Genomic DNA, 21,420 nt, shown 5'->3' on the forward strand with positions numbered 1-21,420 from the left:
TAAATGCTGTTAACATGCCTAACTGAGGGTATGACATGCCAGGTGGTCGATATCCTAAGAACCCTGTGGACTGTATTACCTGATATGAAGTTACAAGTACACTTTCCAAGGGTGTTTTAAGGAATGAAAAACAAACTACTCACCTTCTGCAACAAAAAAGAAACAAAACAAAAACTGAAGAACAGGAGTATATAAAATTAGAACTATGTAATGATGTCATTTAGGGACTGGAAAACACTTAGCTTTTAGAGAAGGGGCTACTGCTGTAGCATTTGCTTTTCATATTTTAAATGATAACGAGAATTTCTTTGGGGGAAAAAAAGCCGGTATGCTTCTTTTCCAAATCTTGCTTATTCTCTGTAATTGTTTTTTTCTTTCTTTTTGTTGACAACAATTTATTACTTTGCAATAACAGACTGAAGGTGTGGATACTTCATGTAGAGATTTTGTAGGGTGATTTAGCAATGGACTGTCCTTTTTATGAAGTATGTGAGACAGGATTAATAAAAACGCCTAGAAGCATATAATGGGAGGCAAATTCTGGTGGATACTGCTGAGCTTTTAGGGTGTACTAAAGAAAGGTCATTCATGACCTTCCATACAGTTTGCCTTACTATTCTTAAGTTTTACAGAATTATTTATCTTTCTTCTTGGGATTGTACTCTTCATTTTACAAAGCCTTGAATTAAGACCAAATCACATGACAATAGTTAGGAAAAATACAACTTTTTTTCCTGTTTAAGTAAAATAAAGAGTCTGGAGCAAAAATGTACAATTTTAGAATAACTAAAGGGGAATATTAGCGGTAAATTATGCTGTGCTGGGAAAAAGAACAAAAAAAGGCAGACACCAAATACCTCCATTTTCCCAAGAGTAAATGATTATTAAAAAAGCGTGCCACACTGTATAGAAATCAACATTCTCTCCCATAATTCTGTGCATCTGGGACTATAGAAATGTCACTGTCCCTGTCCCACATCTTCAAATTAACATTCTCAGGTCACAACAATAAGTCTTCCCAAAGGGGACCTTCCGGAAAAACAAGCTATTTCCTCGGCTCAAATTTCCCTGGAAAACAAATAAATACAAATAAAATCTAGTGTGAAGATGAGATCAGCCAATCCAAATCAGCAGAGATCTTTCTAGACATGTTTCTAGGAGAAAAGTGGCTAGGACAAAACCAATGATCACTAAGAGTAGCAATTTGTACTTTCTGACTCATGCTGAGCTTTTGTAGAAGTAACTCCAATTTTGCCTCATAGATAAGGCAAAACTTTCTTACTTATTTGGACAAAATTCCCAGTTTGGACTATAGCTCTGACATTTGCTGGCTGGGCTATGAAATGAATCATTATTTATAGAGTGCTGAGAACAGTCCTAACGTAAGTGCTGGCTTTTATTTATTTTTTGAAATACATGTCTTGCTGAAACCAGTTTGGCTCAGTGGATAGAGCATCAGCCTGTGGACTAAGTAGTCCCAGGTTCGATTCCGGTCAAGGGCATATACCTTGGTTGTGGGCACATCCCCAGTGGGGGTGTCCAAGAGGCAGCTTATTGATGTTTCTCTCTCATCGATGTTTCTAGCTCTCTATCCTTCTCTCTTCTTCTCTGTGAAAAATCAATAAAATATATATTTTTAAAAATAAAATAAAATACATGTCTTTATTGATTTTTAGATAGAGAGGAAGGGAGAGAGAGATAAAAACATCAATGCTGAGAGAGAATCATTGATTGGCTGCCTCTGTACGGATTCTAGCTGTAAATTTGGCATGTGCCCTATCAGGGAATGAAACTGTTACTTTCTGGTTCAGAGGTCAACACTCAACCACGGAACCACACTGGCCAGGTGCTTCTATTTATTTTTTAATGGAGTTGTCAGGTCTCTAGGAAGAGGTTATACAATCTTATAATTAAAGTAGTAACGTGTGAGTTTAACTGTGAAGTTAGATAGCCTACACATAGATCCCACTCTCCCAAATATAGGCCATGTAACCTTGAGTTACATAATTGGTGTTATTTAACTGTTCAAAATCCCAGTTTTTCCATATGTAAAGTAGGATGATAGAAAATGTCCTATGGTGATTTTGCCCAGCCAGTGTGGCTCACTTGGTTGAGCATCATCCTGTGCACCAAGAGGTCACAGGTCAGGGCACATGCCTGCATTTTGGGCTCTATCCCCAGTAGAGGGCATGCAGGATGCAGATCTATGATACTCTCTCATCATTGATGTTTCTGTCTCCCCACCACCTCTCGGAAATTAATAAAAATAAAATTATATAATAAAAACATAAAGAAAAGAAAGAATTCTAGCCTGGATTCAAGGTGGGGCTTGTTGCATATGCACACTGAGCATAAACAACTACAGTAGTACTGAGCTCTATGAATAAAGGCTTTTCTCACATATATCACTAGTGCAAAAATATAATGAAACAAAGAATTTCTTCATACATATTTTCTTCTACAATCCTAAAAAAAAGTGCTACCCACTCACCCTGGCTGGTATGGCTAAGTGGGTTGGACCATTATCCTGTGCACCGAAAGGCTTCAGGTTCGATTACCAGTGGGGGCACCTATGTGAGGCAACCAATCGATGTTTCTCTCACACATCAATGTCTCTCTCTCTCCCCTCCTCTCTCTCAGTAAAAAACAAACAAACAAAAAAACACACATATTTTTGGGTAAGGATTGAAAAAAAAAAAAAAAAAAGTGCTTTCCACGCAAAAACAAGCTTTAAACTGATGGCAGTTTTAAGGGGTCCTATTAAATTAGCGCACAGCCATCTATTACTTTGGTTCCTAATAAAACTTTGCCTAGAGCGATCAGGAATTTTTGGTTGCAGATGATGTATCTCACAGCAGTAACAAGCAATAAATTAGAGTCAGAACAAAATGATCCACTAACATGTTTAGGAGACATAACTAAACGACTAGAACAAAACCAGAATTAAGACTCTAGCAGCAAGAGACTAGGTCTATCAACATCACTGTGAACAAATAATGACATAAACAACTTCTCATTTTTCCGTTTACTCCTACCACACTGTAATAAAACACTTGAATGCATAAGGAGATTATGAGAAGTTACAAAAAGTAAAGTTGGAAAAAAAAGAAAAAGAAAAAAAAAAGGAAATCAAGGCTATCATTTTCACAACCAGGATAAGCATTTACCCAGAGCCCATTTGTAATTTGAATGTGATCACTCAAAAGGCATCTGGATCACATCCTGCTTCTTCATTACTCCTGCTTTCGTTTTTATAAATTTAAAAAATTTAAAAAAATATACATTTTATTGATTTTTCAGAGAGGAGGAGAGAGGGACAGAGAGCTAGAAACATCGATGAGAAAGAAACATCGATCAGCTGCCTCCTGCACACCCCCCAATGGGGATGCACCCACAACCAAGGCACTTGCCCTCAACCAGAATCGAACCTGGGACCATTCAGTCCACAGGCCGATGCTCTATTCACTGAGCCAAACCCATTTCAGCACCCTTGCTATTTCTAAGCAGCACATTTTACTACCCTGCCAGATGACATATGGAGCATTGTCAAGAGCACAGTAATTAATAGCTAAAAGGTAAGCTATAAGAATTAACCTGGGATCCCAGGAACATTAAGAAAACAAATAAAAATAAAATAAAGTAAAATATATGAAGTGGGGGTGGGGGTGGGGGTGGAGGAGGGTGTCCCGGGGGAGGTGAAAAGGGGAAGGATAGGGCCAAGAGAGGAAGAGAAAATGAGAGAAGTACCTCTTTTTGTAGCATGTTCCAGCAATCTAGCCAAGAAGTATATATTGGGGAGTAAGGAGGGCACCCACCAGCAAGCCTGAAATAGAAATAAAGATGAGCTATTCAAGTTAATATTCATAAAACATTCTCTCAAGAGTCCAGTAAACCTTTGTCAAAATATTCTCTTGCCTCGAAGTTTCTTCTGAGAGACAATTTTAGTTCTAATAAACTTACCTTATATTTATGTTTTGAATCAACGAATAAACACTTCAGTTATGTTCTAAAACATCTAGGTTTTTAATTTGTGTAGATATGAAATTCTAGAACACAGTGCTTTCCACTCAAAATTATATAATTAAGAGTAGGAAAATGGGATTTAAAAACTAGTGTTGCCGTAACCGGTTTGGCTCAGTGGATAGAGCATCGGCCTGCGGACTGAAAGGTCCCATGTTTGATTCCAGTCAAGGGCATGTACATTGGTTGCGGGCAAGTCCCCAGTAAGGGGGTGTGCAAGAGGCAGCTGGTTGATGTTTCTCTCTCATCGATGTTTCTAAGCTCTCTATTCCCCTCTTTTCCTCTCTGTAAAAAATAAATTAAAAAACAAAACACAACCCTCCCCCGCAAAAAACAACAACAACTAAGTGGTGCTTAAAAGCACCTAAAGAGGAAACAGTGCCTCTCTTTTCCTGGCTGCCTGAAGATCAACTTTCATCATGAATGACACAATAACTATATGGACCAGGAAGTTAATGACCAACAGACTACTTCAGTGGAAGCATATGGTCATTGATGTCCTTCACTCTGGGAAGGCAACAGTACCCAAGACAGAAATTTGGGAAAAAACTAGCCAAAATGTATAAGACCACACCTGATGTCATCTTTGTGTTTGGATCAGAATCTACTTTGGTGGTGGTAAGACCATTGGCTTTGGCATGATTTATGATTTCTTGGATTACGCAAAGAAAAATGAACCCAAATATAGACTTGCAAGACATGGCCTATATGAGAAGATGACCTCAAGAAAACAGAGAAAGGAATGCAAGAACAGAATGAAGAAAGTCAAGGGGACTGCAAAAGCTAATGCTGGTGCTGGCAAAAAGGAGTCAAGAATCTTCAGGACTTTATCTGTGGTGATTGTGCAGATTTTTCATGAAAGGATTAATAAACTAAACTTATATGTGAGGGGAAAAAAGGACACCTAAATATGACAACGGATATAACAGTGGTGACTACATGCTTTTACTCAGGTATAATCACTTCCTTTCCAAGAATTGTAAGGCATAAACACACTTAACTCATCCTTCAAGTATACTCTGGGCTAAAATATGGCAGCTACTCTACAAATCACAAAGCAAACAGAATGTAACATGATATGAAATACTAGAGGCCCGATGCATAAAATTCATGCAAGGATAGGCCTTCCTTCCCCAGGCTTCTAGCACTGGCTTCCCTCTGTCTGCTGGTACCTGGGACCTGGGCTTCCCTCTCTGATGGATAGCCCAGCAGAGGGAAGCCCAGCCCACCCACCTCAGCATAGTCCTCCAGGTAGTGTGGGCCTCCCTCTTTGGGGTGATCATGGAGTCACCACTCAATTGATTACCCGCTGGCTGGTGGCCTGGGCCTCCCTCTGCAGGGCGATCGTGGAGCAATGGCGGGGGCCCCCCTGTCCAATCACATTGCATCCGCCTTGGCTATCCTGGCACCAGTGCATGTCACAGTGTGGTTGTCCAGGCAGTGGTTCTGCTGTTTGGCCATTCGGTCGATTTGCTATAATGCTTTAATTTTTATAGATGACAACTGTGCTCCAAACTCCATAAGCTTTCCAGTTGCTATCTTGTTAGAAAACAATGACATGTATGTCTAATGGTATATTGTATCAGGTACTGTATTAGTGCAGAATTCTCCTGAATCAAATCAAGAGGCAAAACCTGCTCCAACTCAGCAGTCACCTGGAATCTAAAAGCTTGAACTCAATGGTATCCAGTACCACACCACACACATCCTTCCTGACCAATACACTGAAAGGTTAAGAAACTTCCCATGAACCAAATTCCCCATTTTTCGTTTTTTAAAACTCACTTTCTCCTAGGAAAAAACAGGTACAGATTGTCATTTAATCCCTGATATACCTGTTGTAATTTCAAGAACAAGTGGGTAAAGATTTAAAATAATGAAAGATGACCGGGACCAGTTTGGCTCAGTGGATAAAGCATAGACCTGCGGACTGAAAGGTCCTGGGTTCGATTCCGGTCAAGGGCATGTACCTTGGTTGCAGGCACATCCCCAGTGGGGGGGAGTGCAGGAGGCAGCTAATTGATGTTTCTCTCTCATCGATGTTTCTGGCTCTCTATCCCTCTCTCTACCTCTCTGTAAAAAATCAATAAAATATATTTTAAAAAAAAAGGTAGCCGAAACCGGTTTGGCTCAGTGGATAGAGCGTCGGCCTGTGGACTGAAAGGTCCCGTGTTCGATTCTGTTCTAGGGCATACACCTTGGTTGCGGGCACATCCCCAGTGGGGGTGTGTGTGTGTGTATGTGTGTGTGCAAGAGGCAGCTGATTGATGATTCTCTCTCATCAATGTTTCTAACTCTCTACCCTTCTCTCTTCCTCTCTGTAAAAAATCAATAAAATATATTTTAAAAAAAGTAAAAAATAAAATAAAATAATGGAAAGACGTAAAAATAAAATAATTTGGTAATTATCTGGTCCTTATAGGACTTATACTGGCAAGTGCATATAATAGTATATAAGTACTTGAGAAATATTATCTATACTTTCCCTTATTCCAAAAAAACATATATGAGGTGGCAACTTATAATATAAACTAGAGGCCGATGCACAAAATTTGTGCAAGAGTAGGCCTTCCTTCCCCTGACTGCTGGCACCAGCTTCCCTCCTGCAGGCACCCTGGACCCAGACCGCTTCCCTCCTCCTTCCACCAGCAGGCACCCGGGGCCCGGGTTGGCTTCCCTCGGGCCGCCCTCAGACACCTGTAACCTGGGCTGACATGTAAGCTTGGCTTCCCTCTGGCCTTGGCTTTATCAGGAAGGTCGTCCAGAATGATATCCAGTTTAATTAGCATAATACCCTTTTATTAATATAGATTAATGCCACTGCTGATACATGGGACACAGAGAAAATATTTTGGAAATCTAATAATAGCATCAACTGTACTTTTTGCCCTGACATTTCCACCAGGACCTCTCTGCTTGTCAAACACACAGCAGCCAACTACCAGGAGAAGAAATGCAAAGCACTTACCCGCAATTGTTGACAGCCATGAGATTAGAGACAAGCACAAAGGGATAGGTCAACATACTGGCAAAAAACTGTAAAACAGTAAAACAACAGCTAAGTTATTAGGTCATCAGTCTCCTTTCTTCTCTTCTTTCTTCTCCTTAAAGTCCTAGTGCCTCTGTGGTCAAATACTCCAATACTTGTTTTGCTTTTTCAGTATTCCAGGAAAGACTAAACGACAAAATTTTCAATCTGAGATGCTTCCTTCCCTTAATATACCATTATAGCTAACATTTTACTAAAGGCCAGAAGAAATCTCTTATTTTGTGGTTGAGTCCTCATTCAAAACTGAACTAATATTTAAGAGAAAAAGCAAATAACACCCCTGAAGAAAATAAGAAAACACTCGCCAGTGTGCTCAGGGGTTGAGCATTGATATATGAACCAGGAGGTAACATTTCATTCCTGGTCAGGGCACATGTCCAAGTTGTGGGCTCAATCCCCATTGTGGGGCATGCAGGAGGCAACTAATAAATGGCTCTTTCTCATCATTCATGTTTTTATCTGGCCCTCTTCCTTCCTCTCTGAAATCAATAAAGATATATTTTTTAAAAAAGGAAAGAAACATGAGTAGCCTTCCAAAAACAATGTAAATGACTTCAGCCCTAACTGGTTTGATTCCAGCCAAGGGCATGTACCTTGGTTGTGGGCACATCCCCAGTAGGAGGTGTGCAAGAGTCAGCTGATTGATGTTTCTCTCTGATGGATATTTCTAGCTCTCTATCCCTCTTCCTTCCTCTCTATAAAAATCAATAAAATATATTTAAAAAGAGAAAAAAGAAAATGATTTCAGACGTCAACTATTGGAAGGCTCCATATGATCAAAGTGGGTGCCTTCTCCACGGTAAGATCAACGGGCTGCGGGGAGAAGCAGCCCTGAGAATCAGGGAAAGCTGTGATGAGAATGCCCACATCCCTCTCCTGAAAGCTGAACACCAAACCATGTGGGCTTGTTTTCACTGGTACTATTATGTAGGAACTCTAGGCTCTTCTTAGCTCTGACAAACATTAACAAATCTGACTTTCCTGGGAAACATCTGGTTGCTTTAAAGCAGTGGTAATACAGACCAAATTAAAACACACACACACACACACACACACACACACACACACACACACACAATTATTAGAAGGCTAAAGGATTTAAAAAAACAGCAACTCACTCCTGTGACAGCTTGGGAATAACTCTTCATTTCATTCATAGTAGAAACCTAAAACAGGAAGGAAGCCTTTATTAGAATGAATAATAAGATGAAGTTGACAGTAACAGCTAGTTTGTCCCCAACCATATCCATCTATTCTATCTCTAAATTATATTTTTACAGCTTGAAAATTAATCTTGAGCATGAAAACATAAAATACTGATTATGAACATAAAGACAGTGGTCAAAATGATGAATCTGATTCAAAATTAACAGATAAATTCACAGTAGATGAATTTATAAGATGGCTTAAGAACAAATGTAACATCCTGAGGATTTCAAAAGAAAATGAGATTGGTAACCTTTTCCCATGTCCTAGAAATTCCTTTTACGGTGTACCTCTATGTGTACCCAGCTGTGTCCTAAATGCTTTGGAGACCAGCCTCTGTACTCAAGAAGCCTACAACATGGATTTAGTCATATCCTTGGGACTATTCTATTTTCCACCATGTTAAGGGGCTGAGTGTGTACAAAGAGGCCCACAACTGCTGAAGTGGATGAAACATTACTTCTAGGAAAGGCCAATTCCCCAAATCTTCCAGACTGACGTTTCTAGAAAGCCCAATACAGGATTACCTTAACATTTCAGATTAGACAAACCACACTGAATAACTATAAAACAGTCCTGTTTCATGGTGGCCTCTACAATTAGCTATCAATAAAGAAGTGATCCTTGTAGCAAATTTTTTGGGCTTACTCTGCTACACATAGGGCTTTTTAGGTACATTTCTCTATGGTAAATACACTGAGTGGCCAGATTATTATGATCTCTGAATGCATAATAATCTGGCCACTCAGAGTATATCCTATATAATAAAAGGCTGGCCGAAACCGGTTTGGCTCAGTGGATAGAGCCTCAGTCTGCGGACTGAAGGGTCTCGGGTTCGATTCCGGTCAAGGGGATGTACTTTGGTTGCGGGCACGTCCCCAGTGCGGGGTGTGCAAGAGACAGCTGATCGATGTTTCTCTCTCATCTATGTTTCTAACTCTCTATCCCTCTCTCTTCCTCTCTGTGGGGAAAAAAAAAAAAAAAAAAAAAAAAAAAGGGCTGATATGCAAATTGTCCCCTCAACCAGGAGTTCGACTAGAAGGTAGGCCGGCCAACTGCCCATGTTCCCTTCCCCTGGTCAGGCTGGCCGGCCCCCACCCATGCACGAATTCAAGCACAGGGTCTCTGAGTGGCTAGATTATTATGCATTCAGAGGTCATAATAATCTGGCCACTCAGTGTATGTAGTATGGGTCATCCCATGAGCCTTTGAAAACTTGACCAATGCTTAGCTACATAATGATGAATCTGGCACATAACAAATTGCTATCTTACTTTTTAAAACTAACCTACCGTAGCTGCCGAGTGAATACAATAAAGTTAGCACTAGCACATCTCATCAAGGTCACAACTTACCCCACTGTCCAGTGCATAGGTATTGACGAGGTAGGCCAGTGAGTTACAGAGCCACAAAGAAATTATGTCACCTAGGAGGCGAGGAATAAGACCCCTACATAGAGAAACAATAAAAATAAGAATCAAGAAGTGTGATCAATAAGAAGATAATCCAAACACTTCCCAAAGAATTAGAGATTTCAAAAAATTCTAGAGAATGGAAAAGACATCGAATACCAGTTGTTCATTCTAGTTAATACAATTGTACTTGAAGCAAATCTCTAATGACTTTCATTCCTCTTTTTAAAATGCAGATCAGCCAAAATTGGTTTGGCTCAGTGGTAGAGCATCGGTCTGCGGACTGAAAGGTCCCAGGTTCGATTCCGGTCAAGGGCATGTACATCAGTTGCGGGCACATCCCCGGTAGGGGGTGTGCAAGAGGCAGCTGGTCGATGTTTCTCTCTCATCGCCGTTTCTAGCTCTCTCTCTCTCTCCCCCTTCCTCTCTGTAAGAAATCAATAAAATATATTAAAAAATAAAAGAATAAAAAATAAAATAAAATGCAGATCAGCCATACTCCTTTAAGCTATGGCCAATGGCTCACCTTACTATTAACAACTACTTTGGAGAAGAGACTTAAATACTGTTTTTGCTAAACTATATTTTATACTCAAAGTTGGCAGGGCAAAAGATGAAAAAAATTACAAAATGAGAATGATCCAAATAGGTAAGAGACATAAAAAACCCCATGTTTTGAGAATCTCAGTGATCTTTGTGGAGGAGTGTGGAATAGAGGAACAAAAATTAGTCTACAGACTGAAGACCAGATTCAAAGGTCACATCTATCACATCAGCTATACAACCAGCATCAAATGAACTTCCCAGAGCATCCATTTAAAAAATATATACCTAAAATGAGAATAACATAGCTGTTCTGCCCATTTCCCAGAGTACTTATGACACATGAATAAAGTCAATTATATAGAAACACTCTGAAAATTAAAAAGGACTATTTACTTAATAATGCAATTTTTACTATTAATTAAAGAAAGAGAAGAGCAACCTTAAATTCAAAGTAAATTCAAGGGAATTGATACACCCTTGCAAAAACATATTCTTTCAGGATACATGTTAGATGATTTCTCTTTTTATCAAAAATTAATTTTCCTTATTTCCACTTACAAAAATCACACACACAAATCAGTGTTTTACTCACGCAAAAAATCCTATCATGCCCTCTTCCCGATAGATGGTTACTATGGATTCACAAAGTCCACTAGATACAGAAGAAAGGTAAAATACATTAAGATTCTTTTAAAGCTATTTTTTAAATATCCCATTATCATTTCTGACAAAGTCAAATTCCCTCCACCCCCACCCCTCACCCTCCTTTCTATTACTCTTATTCTGCAAAGGCGGTTGAATTTGGGCACAGAACTGAAGATATTACTACTACCTAAGGATATTGTCACAGTGCGAATTTTGGCTTCAGTGGCTCTATAACTTCAGTGGCTTTATAACTCCTAAACCTGCCTGGGTCATTTTCTACTACTTTGTGGTTTTTATGCAGATCAAATGATATAAGGTATATAAACTGTTCTATAAACACTAAGGCAACATAACAATTTAAAGCACTATTATTCTAATACATTGGTTTCAACAGATCTCCTTGAATACTTGAAAACAAAAACACTTACCAGTACTTGGATTCTCTGCCAATGAATTGTACCATGGATCTCAGAGTGATCACTACAGAACACAGAAAAAAAATTTTTTTTAGACTTCCGAGATAAATTTTAATAGCCCTGGGGGGAAAAAAAAGGTTTTCCCACCTAAAGCTACTTTGCTTTCTGGATAAATTGGATAAAAGCCAAAACATAAAGCAAACAAAAACATGCAGGCAGGGCACTTTCCTGAAATCCCATGCCAACCATCTAAGCAGTCAGGAGAGATCATGGTATAGAAGAGAAAAGTCAGATTTCAGTTATCAATTGCAAACATACCATGGAAGGGATGTGTGATGAGGGTAGCAGCAGAACGAGCCAGCATCTCTCGTGTTGTCTAGAAACAATAACACACACTCTGAAATCTAAATAAATGACACTCAAATTCCTGTGAGAAGTAATGTGGGTGGATATTATAGAATAAGAAAGTGAGTGACCAGCACCCGTGCCCTGAAGTCAGGAAGAATAAGTAATTTAAACAACTACAATATAACACACCATCACTGTATCATACCTTTCATCCCCAGATTTCAATGTTACAGTTACTGCTTAAATTTTCTCGGCAGAGATTTATTATCTTCTCAATTTTTCATATAAGAAAGACAAAAGTAAAGAAACAGGGAGGGCCTGGCCAGTGTGTCTCAGTGGTGGATCGTCACCTATGAACCAGGAGGTCACGGTTTGATTAGTGATCAGGGCACATGTCCAGGTTGTGGGCTCAATCCCTAGTGTGGGATGTGCAGGAGGCAGCCGATTGATGAGTTTCTCTCATCATTGATGTTTCTATATCTCTCTCCCACTTCCTTCCTCTCTGAAATCAATAAAATAAAAATAAATAAGTAAAAATTTAAGAAGCAAGGAGAGTAATCAGCAGTCGCTGAGCTGGAATAAAAACTATGAGGCCTGTATTCAGATTATTAAGTGGCTCTCTCATTGTGAGTGATTTCAGAGACTCATAACTATGCTAGACAAATGTGAGGCTCAATTTTATCTGTACCAACATTTCTGGGAGAACAAAACTTAAATTTTTTTATTTTTATTTTTATTTATTACCACATCCCATAACCCTGTAGTATCTTAGAACTGCTATATTTATCCTAATTTATCTTTCTTTTTACAGAACTCCATTTAAAGATAGTAAAGAAAGCTAAATTACAATACTTGGAGGCAGTTATAAACAGAGCAGGTTATTCATTTTTGCATGTAAACATTATCTTCAGTCATTAAGACATTTCTCACTCCTATTCTTGCGGTAATACTGAAAAGATCCTATAAGACAGGATGGGCAACTAAAGTTAAGAAAAGACAAAATACCTATCTTAACTTTTAAGGAAATTCATTCCAAAGAAAACCAAGTTGATTCATCTGACGTCTAGACCCACAGTAAGGTTTGTTTTTTGGAATATATATTTTATTATTATTTTTTTTTAAATATATTTTATTGATTTTGTACAGAGAGGAAGAGAGAGAGATAGAGAGTTAGAAACATCGATGAGAGAGAGTCATCGATCAGCTGCCTCTTGCACACCCCCTACTTGGGGATATGCCCGCAACCAAGGTACATGCCCTTGACGGGAACCGAACCTGGGCCCTTCAGTCCCCAAGCTGACGCTCTATCCACTGAGCCAAACCGGTCTCGGCTGGAATATATATTTTAGACGGCAGCATTAACTAGAAAATTGTGACCTTACTAAAGACAATTAGATAATGTAAAGACTAAGAAATAAGAGTAGTTACGAAAGCCATAAATATTAAGTCAGGAATGAAACAGACTCCAATGGCAGAGATTAAGAGTGGGAAGTGGATGATGAGGAATCTTCCAAAGTCAGAATATTGTTGCAAAAGCATTTCTGGATATATAATATCCAACACACAAAGGGCCTGGCCACTATTTTAACAATTCTGTACCAGAGAATTTTAACTCTACTCTTTTAGTAGAAACCTCTTCAATTTTAAAGATGAAACGAGTGGCAAAGTTACGTTTCCTTGAAATGTACATATTCAAAACAGCAAGCAATGCTTTTCTTATTCTTCTTTTTTTTAATGTTTTATATATATATATATATATATTAAAGACCAAATTATACTGAAGGTTTAATTCCATTTCGAACAGACACTGCACAGACAGGCCTGATGATCCTGATCCTACAACCGCCACACTGCAAATCCTCTGATTTAGGGAAATAGCATAGGGCATAACTCATCTCTTACCTCCTTGATAACATGGTCGAAGGAAGATGGGGCTTCTTTCGGTACACTTCCTGGTCCTACCTCCTGGAAATCAAATAAAAGACATATCTTTTAAATAGAACTGTTAAACAGGAGGTCACCCTGTATGCAAACATTCACTGAAATGAAAGGGGGACTGTCTGCTTGCCCCTTCTTCAAAAGAGGACCAAACAAGAAGGGAATAGGCCCATGCATACAAATCAGCTCCAACGTACCTCAACCTTTTCAGTTTCCTGGCAATGCTGCAAAGGAAGAGAAAAGAAAGGATGATAAGGGCTGTCACAATGTCACTGAGAGAGAACATAAAACGAAAACTCTATGGTAGAAAATATAACTTTTTTTTTTTTGGCTGCAAATTTCCCATTAACTTGTAATTTTAAATAGTCAATTATAAGGAAGTAGCTCTAAGACAATTTTGTTTCTAAGTTTAACATATTAGTCAGCTGAAGGGACAAGCAAATGCTCAAGAAAACTCTTATCTAAAAGGAGAAAAAGGAAAACAAAACAAAAATCTAAGAACATCATTTACTAAACATATTTAACAAAAAAGAAATTGGTTAAAAACATAGCCTAGGAATAAGGCAATGGAAAAAACCTCCTGTCTTTCACAGAGAAAAGCAGGACCAATACCAAATTAGGGCAAAACTCTTTTTTTCACTGTACAAAAGAAGAGAGAACTGGTGCTAAGTCTGAATAGCTGAAATCGCCTCACATTGTCTTTTGTATCTCTTTCCAAAACAAGCAAGAGAGACTTTTTTTTTTCTACCAGGGAAGAGAACATGAATACTGATGGAGCTCAGACTATATTGAAAGAGGAAATAGCATTTGTGGGATATTTCAGAAATAAAAGATGGGCTAGGTGAAATGAAAGATTCAGACAATTAAGCTCCCAGTCATACCAGATAGATGGTTACTATGATTAAAAAAAGACAACACTTTATCTTGTAAAAAGAATTATGTTTTTAAAGATCAGAGGCAAGAGAACAAAGATCAAGATTAAACAAAGTAGTGTTTTTGGTCAAATTAGAGGTCTTTGACTAGAATTAATTGTAATAGTTCTGGGCATGTTTAAAAATTTTCACTTATACTTTGCTTTTTATTGCATTAATAAAATTTTGTCATGTCTACATTATTCCAAACAGATTTCAGTTTAACTCTTGTTCAGATACATAGAACTCTTTCTTATAAAGCTTAACAGTTGTATCAACCCTAATTTGGTGTGTCTTCTTGACTGCATAAACTGTTTTTGATACTAAATGTAGTACCAACCCATTTATTTTCATTTGACTACACGTGAAACACATACCGTATTCCAATGGATATTTGGATACCTCAAGTTTGTCCTACTTTCCTTTTTCATAAAGGAATTTGGTTTCAAGCAATAATTTCACTTTGCTCTCAGTCTATACATAAACCTCTTTTGACTATATGACAATTGCCTTTATGTATGTGAATCTCTTTTAAGTAACAGCAACACTTTTAATGAGCCCAGAGAAGGGTGTGACTAGAAAAGAAACAGTAATCACTCCACCAAAAAAACATTAATACTCCATCATTCTGACCCACAGACTACCGGGAACTGGGCTTCTAAATTCAGTCCACAGGCATGACAATAGGAATAATATAAAGAGTCCGGCTGGTATGGCTCAGTGGTTGAGCATAGACCTATGAGAAGGTGACAGTTCAATTCCCAGTCAGGAGGTGACAGTTCAATTCCCATGCCTAGGTTGTGGGCTCAATCCCCAGTAGGGGGCATGCAGGAGGCAGCCAATCAATGATTCTCTCTCATCATTGATGTTTCTTGCTCCTCCTCTCTCTCTCTTCCTTCATCTCTGAAATAAATAAAAATATATATATTAAAAAAATAATAAAAAAGAATAACATAAAGAATACTAAAATAACTGGAGGGTGAAATAATTTCCAGGTGAGAAACTGACTGAAAAACCTCTCCAACTCAAATCAAGGCTGAAAAGCACTTAAAATCTAAACCAACTAGATCATGCAACTATTTGACAAAATCATGATTTGCTGATCAAATGATAAAACATTAGAGCTGGGGCAATGTTAAAGCCTAAAAAATTACAAGGAGGATTATACTGGGATACTATTTAAATAAGCCGTTAGTAAATATTTAGAATTTTGCACATCTGATACATTATAGGTTGAAAGTATTATACCGATTTGGTTAGCATACACTCTATATTTTTTGAGTTATAACACACCCTTGGTGCCAGTAGAAGACAGAATAATTCATTAGGAAAAAAAAAACCATTAATTTTGCATTCTCAATCATACTAATGCTGAATAACCTTCTCATGGACTTTTTAAATGATTCAAAATTTGTACTCGTAACACCTTTATAAATAGGGCAAAGGGCAATGCTGTTTCACCTACATTGTAATGATGCAATTGAGAAACCAGTACAATTAAAATTATATGCTTTAGGCCGGGACCGGTTTGGCTCAGTGGATAGAGTGTCGGCCTGCAGACTGAAAGGTCCCAGGTTCGATTCCAGTCAAGGGCATGTACCTTGGTTGCGGGCACATCCCCAGTAGGGGGTGTGCAAGAGGCAGCTGATGGATGATTCTCTCTCATTGGTGTTTCTAACTCTCTATCCCTCTCTCTTCCTCTTTGTGAAAAATCAATAAAATTTATTTTAAAAAAGACATTATTAAAAAACAAAACAAAACAAAAAAACAAAGGATCACTAAAAAATAAATAAATCTGACTTTGATGTTTTCAAAAACATTATCAAACATCTCATACATACAGAAAAATTAAGAAAACAATTCACCTTTATATCCACCACCAAGGTTAAATAGATGTTAACATTTTGCCCCTTTTGCTTAAGATCTCTTGCTTTCTTAAAATAAAATGCCACAGTTATAGCTAAATTCCACCCTTACCTCTTCTCCCTTCCCAAAAGTAATCACTATCCTGCAGTTGTATACTTTTAAAAATATATATTTTTTATGGAGTTTTTATAGAGGAAGAGATAGGGATAGAAAGCTAGAAACATCGATCAGCTGCATCTTGCACACCCACTACTCGGAATATGCCCGCAACCAAGGTACATGCCCTTAACGGGAATCGAACCTGGGACTTTTCAGTCCACAGGCCAACGCTCTATCCACTGAGCCAAACCGGTTTCGGCTGCAGTGGTATACTTTAGTGAGGTTTTAAAACAAACTTTCAAATTTGTGCAAATATAACACAGATATATAATAGAAACAGGGCACAAAATACAAATGTACAATATAACAAGTAATCAAAAGGCAATATCCATATAGTCATGATCCAGGTCAAGAAAAATCATTTGCATTACCTCAGAACCCTATGCAAGATCCCTCCTCTTCTCTCTCTCCCCACAAATAAGTATTATCCTGATTTTTATGTTGATCTTGTTAAAAAAAATAAAATTGTAACAGAAAGAATTTTACTAGGGATTACTCTAAAAATAAAAGGAAAATAACTTCAGAAAGAGTTATGTTTCAATCAGCTTTCCTTCTTCAAAGAAAGGAAAATCAGCTACAAAGGGAATCAAATAAGCGTATTTAATTTTTGCTTGAACAACAGGTTCAGCCCTAGTCAGTTTGGCTTAGTGGACAGAACATGGTCCAAGGACTGAAGAGTTCCAGGTTCAATTCTGGTCAAGGGCAGACTGCAGACTCGATCCTCAGTCCTGGTTGGGGTGCATGTAGGAGGCAACCAATTGATGGGTCTCTCTCACATCAATGTTTTTCTCTCTCTGTCTCTCCCCGTTCCTTCCACTCTCTAAAAATGAATGGAACAATATCCTCAGGTGAGGAAAAGAACAACAGGTCCAGAGGAAGAAGGTTGTATAAAATAAAGATCAATTACTTCATTTCACCCAAATTCCCTTTGGTTTCCAAGATAGAATTAAGAATGGGTATTTCATGTAAATGTTTTTGAAGAAGAAAAGCCATGGCTTATAAATATATATTTGGAATACATAAGTAGGACAAACTGCATAAAAGATAATCTAAATCTGTAGGAAGATTATCTGAATTTCCTTCTTACCTGTAAAACTTTGCCATGGACCACAGTTCCGAGAACTCCTGAACACAGCCTTGGAGTTAATCCTGTGAACAACCCACGCTTCCCATCGATGCTCGCAATGTGCTGAGCTAAGAACACAAGTCAGAAATTTAAATTCCAGTTGAAGGAAAGGGTTACATAGAAATTTCAAGGAAATATGCTTTTCAACAATTTTTTTCAGTAACTCCTGCCTGTCATGATCCTCAAAGTCATCCAATTCCAAATAAATCAAAGACACTTACCATAACAAAAGAGACCAGGAAGCTGACATACTTGCCGCCCAAAAATGTTTCGTCCAATTGTTGGAGGAAGAGGTTCATATCCCACCTTTCAAAACAAGAGAATGCATATATCACTACTTAGCAATATTCCCCTGAATGCCTTGGTTGAAAGGTCTTGAATTAAGAACAAAATTAAGGCTAATATTTAACACAAGTTAAAATGCAGTGTATGTATTCCAAAGGGATGATAAAGCATCATCCTTGACAGTTTTGTTTTGTCATTTGATAAGACTGGTTTAAGTTTTCTTTTGGCTCAAATTCTATAAGGCAAGCTATTTAGCTGAGATACACTAATATCAAACTGAAAATGGAAAAAGGGAACTTTTGTGCTAGGAAAGCAAATGTTTACCGAGGAGGCTCAAAAATATTTTCTGAAGAAAATCTAACACATTTCATATATTTGGACAAAATGAGAAGACTAAGCTAACAACTTCATATTTGGCTAGCAAGACAAAACACTCAAAACGCAAGTGCAAATATAGCTGGATAATTCACTTGGGGAATAATTACAAGATATGGCCATTTCAGAGTTAATGATTATCATCTTATTTCTAAAATATATTCGTTTTAGTGTTTGAGAGAATGAAACGGCTGTAGGACACGGTTTGGGCTCTACTGCTGTGATCCTTAACCTGCTCAATTAAATAACTCCTGATGGAGCTCCCTGAAAGTGTAACTATGCAACTATTTTTAAAAACTGTGTATGTGGGAATTTTACCATAACCCCTGAGACACTTGGCAACACGTAGATTTTGTGTAATTAGGATTAAAGATATTCAAGTTTTTGAGGCAAAAACTTTGAATTTCACTAGAAAACTACATTCTGGAAAAGTACTGAGCAATGGACTCACACCAGATTTACTGTAAAATGCTATCATCGGAGATACCATCTGGCCACAAACCTGTCAACTCTGGTTTAGATGACAGTATACATTCCAACCCGTCTTTGTTCTTGGTTTAAATAACTTATTTTACAATAGCATTTTAAATATAGAATCTGAATCCAAAGAGGTCAACTCAACAGCACATCATTTGGGTTAGCATTAACTCAAGAATAAGAAATGTGGTCCTTCCTCCCTAGTGTCTTGCATATATTTTTTGTTGTTGTTAATCCTCACCAGAGACTATTTTTCGAGAAAATGGAAGGGAAGGGGAGACAGAAACATACACTGAGTGGACAGATTTATTATTATCTCTGAATGCATAATAATGTGGCCACTCAGTGTATATTAGAGGCCTGGTGCATGAATTTGTGCATATGTGGGGCCGGCCAGCCTGGCCAGAGGGAGGGGACATGGGCAGTTGGACGGCCTGCCTGCTGGTGGAACTCCTGGTCGAGGGGACAATTTGCATATTAGCCTATAATTATATAGAATATACACTGAGTGGCCAGATTATTATGCGTTCAGAGATCATAATAATCTGGCCATTCAGTGTAGATGTGAGAGACACATCAATTGGTTGTCTCCACACTCACCCCAACCAGGGCGGGAGATGGAGCCTGCATCGGAAACACTTGCCCTGGGACAGAATGAACTGGGACCCTTCAGTCCGTGGTCAGATGCTCTATCCACTGAGCCAAACCAGCTAGGGCGTGTCTTGCATATTTCTGACAGAAAGGTAGACTTCTTTTTTAAAAGATAATTGTTTTTTAAAAATATATATATTTTATTGATTTTTCACAGAGAGGGAAGGAAGAGGGATAGAGAGCTAGAAACATGGATGAGAGAGAAACATTGACCAGCTGCCTCCTGCACACCCCCCACCAGGGATGTGCCCGCAACCAAGGTACATGGCCTTGACCAGAATCAAACCTGGGACCTTTCAGTCCGCAGGCCGACGTTCTATCCACTGAGCCAAACCGGCTTCGGCAGATAATTGTTTTTTATTGATTTCAGAGAGGAAGGCAGAGATTGGGAGAGATAAAACATCAATGATGAGAGAGAATCATTGATCCCCTTGCTGTGACCTCCTGGACCAGGGTCACAGGGGGAGGCTCAACCACTGAGCCACACTGGCCAGCACAAAGGGAACTTCTAAAAGCGTCTACTTCCTGGCACAATTCATGATGTAAGTATGTCAACTCTCACCAAAGGCAAGCTCCGTGAGTTCCATCCCATCACAGGGAAATGAAAAAGGCAATGGATAACACTCTCTAACTTTAACCCCAGCTAAAATCTGGCCTACCTGCCTGTGACTATAATTACCCTTTAAGAATTATTTTACAGCACATTGGAAACTAACATGTTTCAACTCCGCTAAAACTCTCTCCGCTGAACTGATTTCCAGCTCGGACAGAAGTGATTTCGGCGTCGGGAGCCACATGAGCGGCGGCGGCCGAGGGCGCTGGGGGACCCTCCCGCAGGTTCCGGGGCCCCCTTCCCTCTCCCCGCTCAAAGGCTCCTGTGTTGGGTTATCTGGGGCTAAAACCTCGGAACAGAAGAGCGGCAGTAACAGTAGTCAAAAAATAAATAAAATAAAATAATGCTAATAAAACGTTCGCTCTCCCCTAATTTCAAATTTTAACAGATTGGCGTGACTTGGGTCTGGGCTGGGAAAGGAGGGAATACTAACTTCAGAGAGGCGAGGGGGTGGGTTGGGGAAGGCCTCGGAGACGAGCGGCCGAGATCCACCTCAGGGGAGAAAACACAAAGTTCAGAGGAGCCACCGGGCAGGGCAGGGCAGGGCCGGGCAGGGCGGCAGTTGGCGGCGGGGACGGAGCGGGCCTCGCCGCCGGGCAGAGCGGCGGAGCCCCCCGAAGGCCCCCAGCAGCGGGAGGGGGCGGGCGGTGGGAGCTGTCCCCGCGGGGAAGGACCGGGCAGCGGAGTAGCATCTCGGGCGGCTGAAGGCCCGGGAAGGCTGGAGCCGGCAGGCCCTCCGTCGCCGGCGGGCAGCGGCAACCGAAGAGGGGAGCCGGGCGGGGATGGGGAATGGCGACGACTCATACCTGGATGAGCACCTTCACGTACATGAGCGGCTGGGACAAGATGGTGAGACCGGAGCCCAGGAGCACCTGACCGGCCGCGTCCGCCATGATGGCACCCGCGGACGGACGGACAGACCAAGCCACCTAGCGACCAAGCCGGCCCCGGATCACTGGCCCGCCCGCGGCGCGCGCGCACGCACACCCAGCGGCGCGCGCCTCTCCCCCAGGCCCCGCCCACCGCGCCGCCCCGAGAAACGGCTGACGCTCGCGCGCTCGCGCAAGGGTCTGGGCGGGGCCTACGGGCCTGATGCGCATGCGTCTTGCCGTGGGGTCCGCGCCCGCCACTAGGAACGGCAGTTTCTCTTGCGCCTGCGCAGACCAGAAGTGCCCGGAAGTAGAAGAATGGGCGTGGCAATAGGGAGTGTGTGACCCTGACAGCTAAGGCAAGGTCAGAAGAAAAATAATGGGAAGGATTCTTCGTTATGACTCGCCTCTGCAATTGGCATTTGGGCATCAGCAACATAAGATCCAAAGGGTTTTCAGCGTTAGAACAATAAAAAACACACTAATGGCCAACAATAACTCGGGTTGC

General features: G+C 39.9%; 1 protein-coding gene and 1 pseudogene across 1 annotated transcript; one reads left to right on the forward strand and one right to left on the reverse strand.

Annotated features, from left to right (window-relative positions):
- Positions 1-379: 379 nt before the first annotated feature.
- Positions 380-21,033, reverse strand: MTCH2 (mitochondrial carrier 2). The gene is made up of 13 exons (XM_036426120.2): positions 20,850-21,033; positions 17,864-17,948; positions 17,604-17,710; positions 13,778-13,804; positions 13,545-13,607; positions 11,613-11,670; positions 11,307-11,358; positions 10,826-10,885; positions 9,631-9,724; positions 8,188-8,235; positions 6,989-7,056; positions 3,748-3,823; positions 380-1,068 (listed from the first exon to the last, which is right to left on the reverse strand). Exons 1-13 carry the CDS (start codon positions 20,934-20,936, stop codon positions 982-984), a joined length of 912 nt encoding a protein of 303 aa, XP_036282013.1. The 5' UTR covers positions 20,937-21,033; the 3' UTR covers positions 380-981.
- On the forward strand, positions 4,396-4,988 carry LOC118712437 (annotated as a pseudogene).
- Positions 21,034-21,420: the final 387 nt, after the last annotated feature.

The sequence above is a fragment of the Pipistrellus kuhlii genome, unplaced genomic scaffold (genome assembly GCF_014108245.1).
Source record: "Pipistrellus kuhlii isolate mPipKuh1 unplaced genomic scaffold, mPipKuh1.p scaffold_m20_p_9, whole genome shotgun sequence".
NCBI classification, from domain to species: domain Eukaryota; kingdom Metazoa; phylum Chordata; class Mammalia; order Chiroptera; family Vespertilionidae; genus Pipistrellus; species Pipistrellus kuhlii.

What these genes read in the sequence shown, in the direction of transcription:
- MTCH2 (XM_036426120.2), bottom strand. Translation starts at nt 20,936, where the DNA reads ATGGCGGACGCGGCCGGTCAGGTGCTCCTGGGCTCCGGTCTCACCATC. An exon ending in TCGACCATGTTATCAAGGAG is followed by an intron (nt 11,671 to 13,544) that starts GTAAGAGATGAG and finishes TATTGTTTCTAG; the next exon opens with ACAACACGAGAGATGCTGGC. An exon ending in GGAACATGCTACAAAAAGAG is followed by an intron (nt 1,069 to 3,747) that starts GTACTTCTCTCA and finishes TTTGTTTTCCAG; the next exon opens with GGAAATTTGAGCCGAGGAAA.